This window comes from Microtus ochrogaster, chromosome 17 (assembly GCF_000317375.1).
Source record: "Microtus ochrogaster isolate Prairie Vole_2 chromosome 17, MicOch1.0, whole genome shotgun sequence".
Classification (NCBI taxonomy): Eukaryota; Metazoa; Chordata; class Mammalia; order Rodentia; family Cricetidae; genus Microtus; species Microtus ochrogaster.
Genome location: NC_022019.1, coordinates 3,764,313 through 3,768,604, shown reverse-complemented (window position 1 = coordinate 3,768,604; position 4,292 = coordinate 3,764,313). Strand labels below are relative to the sequence as shown.

Sequence of the window (4,292 nt, the reverse complement as noted above, 5' to 3'; positions counted from 1 at the left end):
AAAATGTTAATTGAGGGGATGAGAGAATGTTGCCTAGCATGCTACGGGTAAATCCCCAGCACTGAAGAAAGAAGAGAGGTTTGTCAATCGAGAATCAACATGAGCCAGCAGGAAACGCCATCCACATTTCAAACTGTTGATGTATCTTCCATTTCTCATACTGTTTCTCAAAACATCTGACAGGAAATAATTATTTCTGAAGGATTACTAATCTTTCTGTATGATGCTGAGTTCATAGAAATATTTGTGACTTCTCATACCCTTCAAAAATAATACCAATAAAATGCTTTTAAATAATTACAATAAGCTGGGTCTGATGGCACATGTCTGTAATCCCAGGAAGAAGGTAGAGGTTGGCAGATCTGTGTTCAAGCCCAACCTGGTCTACAAAGTGAGATCTCGCCTCAAAACAAAACAAAACAAAAAAAAACCCAAAATACCATGTACGTATATACAAATGTACAAAATAATTACAATAAAATGTACAAATTTAACAGTACCCAAATGTCAGTAAGTTAAATAGGAATATAAACAACAATAGATGGAAATAATCAAGTAGTAATTGTATGTGTGTATATTCTTAAGGTATTTTATCAGATCATATGATTGTATAACAAGATAATTTTACTGAAAATAACATCCCTAGTTTTATCTGAAAATGTACCTATTAACATCAGACTTAGATGGCTAGCAGAAACAATTTCAGTACATTAAAACTAACCTTCCAAATGCATTAAACAATGAGACTATTTCCTGTCGGGTTAGCTGGAATTCATAACTTGGTCCACTTTCTGGCATATTTGCTATCAGTTTCTCGGAAAACAAGATCTTCAGAGCAGTGCCCAAACCCTGAGTCTAAAACAAAAAGAAAAAACAAATAAGAAAACGTCTCAACAAAGAGTGAAGAAGAAGACTGAGCAAGACTCACCTGGAGCTTTCCCCACAGTCGACACTTGAAACAACCAACACAATCCATGATTCTCGAAATATTTCTAAAATGTTGTCGGAAGTCCTCCTAAAAACAATGTAACATAATTTTATGTAAGTTGTATACTTATGCAATCAACTAAGAATTGTTTTCTGTGTGCTTTCCAGGTGTCTAACCATGGACGGTGAACCAAAAAGCACCAAACAGAGCAGCACACACGGAGCCTTACTATACACCAGAGTCCTTCTTAGCATCGAATCTTCCCACAAATCCAAAACTACTCTGATCTACCCCTCATGCATTTCTTTAAAAGACTCAGACTGTTAGACAGCAGGCTTAAATTCATTCCCCTAGCTGGGCGATGGTGGCGTACGCCTTTAATCCCAGCACTCGGGAGGCAGAGGCAGGCGGATCTCTGTGAGTTCGAGACCAGCCTGGTCTACAGAGCTAGTTCCAGGACAGGCTCCAAAGCCACAGAGAAACCCTGTCTCGAAAAACAAAAAAAAAAAAAAAAATTCATTCCCCTAGCAACCTGTGTATTTTGAAACCAGCCCTATCTCACTCCAAACCCATGCTACCCAAAAAGAAACCTAAGTATTTAGTTTTATATGTCAATATTGGAAGTTGTGGGATTAGACAGTATCTAACAAGGGAAAGGAAGGGAGGAAGGAGGATGGTGACCTCTGGTAATGTTAAATTATAGCTGTCCTTTCCTGGAATTAGAGGAAACACTCAGATTTTTTCTTACTACTGAGAGTACTGACAAACAAAATGTTAATAGCCACGTATGCACCACCAAATTCTAAAAAATCATTACTAATATAATTGAAACTCCAAACAAATCACCCCACATCTGTACCTACCCTCTACTACTATGCTGGATTTGGGATGTTGTTCCATTTCTGTTTTTAACATCAGGGTGTTACACTGTAATAGAGCAGCAAGCATCCAATCATCTAAACACAGTTTATGTCCTTAAGGGATGGCGAAAAGGAAACCAAGGGCATCTTCTTTTACTTGAGTCAAAATTAATAACAGAGCCTCCAAGTGACTTTGTCCTGGTTTTAAGAGTGAAATTCTGCTGGGCAGCGGTGGCGCACGCCTTTAATGCCAGCACGCGGGAGGCAGAAACAGCAAGATCTCTGTGTTCGAGGCCTGCCTGGTCTACAAGAGCTAGTTCCAGGACAGTCAGGGCTGTGACACAGAGAAACCCTGTCTTGAAAAACAAAAACAAAAATAAACAAGAGTGGAACCCTAAGCTATCAATAGGTTTTAATTTTTTTTTCCAAAACTAAATTTTATTCGCTCCCTCCACACACTCTGTGTGTATGTGCATGTATTCATGTATGTATATACATGTGAAAGTCAGATGACAGCTTGCAGGAGTTGGTGTTATGGGTCCTGAGGATTGAACTCAGGTCATCAGGCTTGGCTACAACTGCCTTTCACCACTGAGCATTCTCACCAGCCCTGAACTGACAATTAGTATCCGTTCTAAAGGTCTACAGAATCCAACTGCAGACAAGTTATCTGGAGAGAAAATGAGTAGTCACATGCTCCTAAACATCCAAATGGATGTACGTGTGATGGGCCAGTATCACACAATTTACTTAAAGAATGTTACTAAAAGCAAAGTGGGTTTTTATCAATTACATTTTCACAACCAAAAGAAATAAAACACAGACTTGTGTAGACATGGCTTGAAAGCTTTTGACTTGCAAAGCCACAGCCTCTATTGTAGAAGATTATACCTGCTTTCTCTAAGTTCACTGTTCAAATATTTGAACACAGCGTTTCTTGAGTAAATCTTTGCATGATAGGTACAGAGAACATGTACGGTTGCTTAGCATACCTAAGTAATATAAAATTGGAGTCAACCACATAAAATAGCATATCTCCTACCTACATGAACTCAAGATGCTAGAAATTAACTAGATTAGGAGGAAATCCTTGTAATTTCCAGAAATAACACAATGTCTAATAATTGGGATATATTCCAAAATTATCTCAGATCAGGACTGGAGAGATGGCTCAGTGGTTAAGAGCACTGACTGTTCTTCCAGAGGACCCAGGCTCAATTTCCAGCAGCAACATGGTGGCTCACAACCATCTGTAATGAGATCTGGTGCCCTCTTTTGGCATGCAGGCATGCATGCAGACAGAACACTGTATGCATAACAAAAATGATCTCAGATCAGAAAAAAATGCATTCCTTAAAATAATCAGAAATTAAATTATTAAGACAGATTCTCGCCATCCTGTTGCTCAGGCAGGCATTGGATTTCTGGACTCCAACTGTCCCTTGCTCATCTCCCAGCCAGTCAGAACTACAGATGCACACCGACACACCCAGTTTCTCGTCGTGTATCATGGTCATTTGGCAGAATGATCAAAGCCAACTGACCAGTTCTTGCCAAAATTCTCAAATAAACCTTCAGACCCTATTCTGCTCCAAATACTAATAATTACTGAATTATTACTGTGGAATAATCCTTCTGTACGTATGAATATATGTTGCTGGTTAATAAGGAAGCTGCTTTGGCCTACTACAGCAAGGCAGAATAAAGACAGGTGGAAAAGCAAAATGGAGATACAGGGAGAAAGAAGGGCAGAATCAGGAGAGACAGCCAGCCACCAGGGCAGCAATATGTGCTAGAGAACAGGTAAAACTAAGAAACCACAAGGCAAAATGTCGACTAATAGAAATGGGTTAATTTAAGTGTAAGAGCTAGTTAGTAATAAGCCTGAGCTATAGGCTGAGCATTCTGTAATTAATATAAGCTTTTGTGTGATTAATTGGAACTGGATAGTTTGGACAAAAGAAAAACTCCACCCCCATTTCTACCCACACACAGGTAGAGCAAAGAAGTCATAATGAAAACCTTAATCTGTTTTTCGAGAGAGGGCTTCTCTGTATAGCTCTGGCTGTCCTGGAACTCACCCTGTAAACCAGGCTGCTCTCAAACTCACAGAGATCCATCTGCCTCTTCCTCCCAAGTACTGGGATTAAAGGCGTGTACCACTACTGCCCAGGAAAATGAATTTATGAACAATGTTCACATCTGTGTTTAGCAGAAAGCATTTAAAAGTAAATCAGCAATAATTTTTCTTTAATTTTCTATATGTTTTTTTCCTATAGAAACTATACCTAAACTTCAAAGGACATAAAAGCCAAATGTTTTGGAATTTGAATCAAATTGAAACACTGTGAGAAATATTTCTAATTTGTACAGTCTAAAAAAAAGCTGATGTCAAAATACACTCCAAGGAACTAGCAAGTGAACTAAAAATAAGTAGCATATTGAAAACAGCAGCAAATTCTGTGTTTTGGTTTGGTTGGTTTTTTTTTTTTTTTTTTTTTTTT

General features: G+C 38.5%; 1 protein-coding gene across 1 annotated transcript in view; it reads right to left on the bottom strand.

Moving 5' to 3' along the window:
* Positions 1 to 4,292, bottom strand: part of Ero1a (endoplasmic reticulum oxidoreductase 1 alpha) — a 44,396-nt gene that overhangs the window by 4,374 nt on the left and 35,730 nt on the right. Inside the window, exons 14-15 of the mRNA XM_005355387.2 lie at positions 929 to 1,015; positions 722 to 855 (exon numbers count right to left, since the gene is read on the bottom strand). Coding sequence (XP_005355444.1) covers positions 722 to 855; positions 929 to 1,015 — 221 coding nt within the window. The remainder of the gene's footprint in view (positions 1 to 721; positions 856 to 928; positions 1,016 to 4,292) is intronic.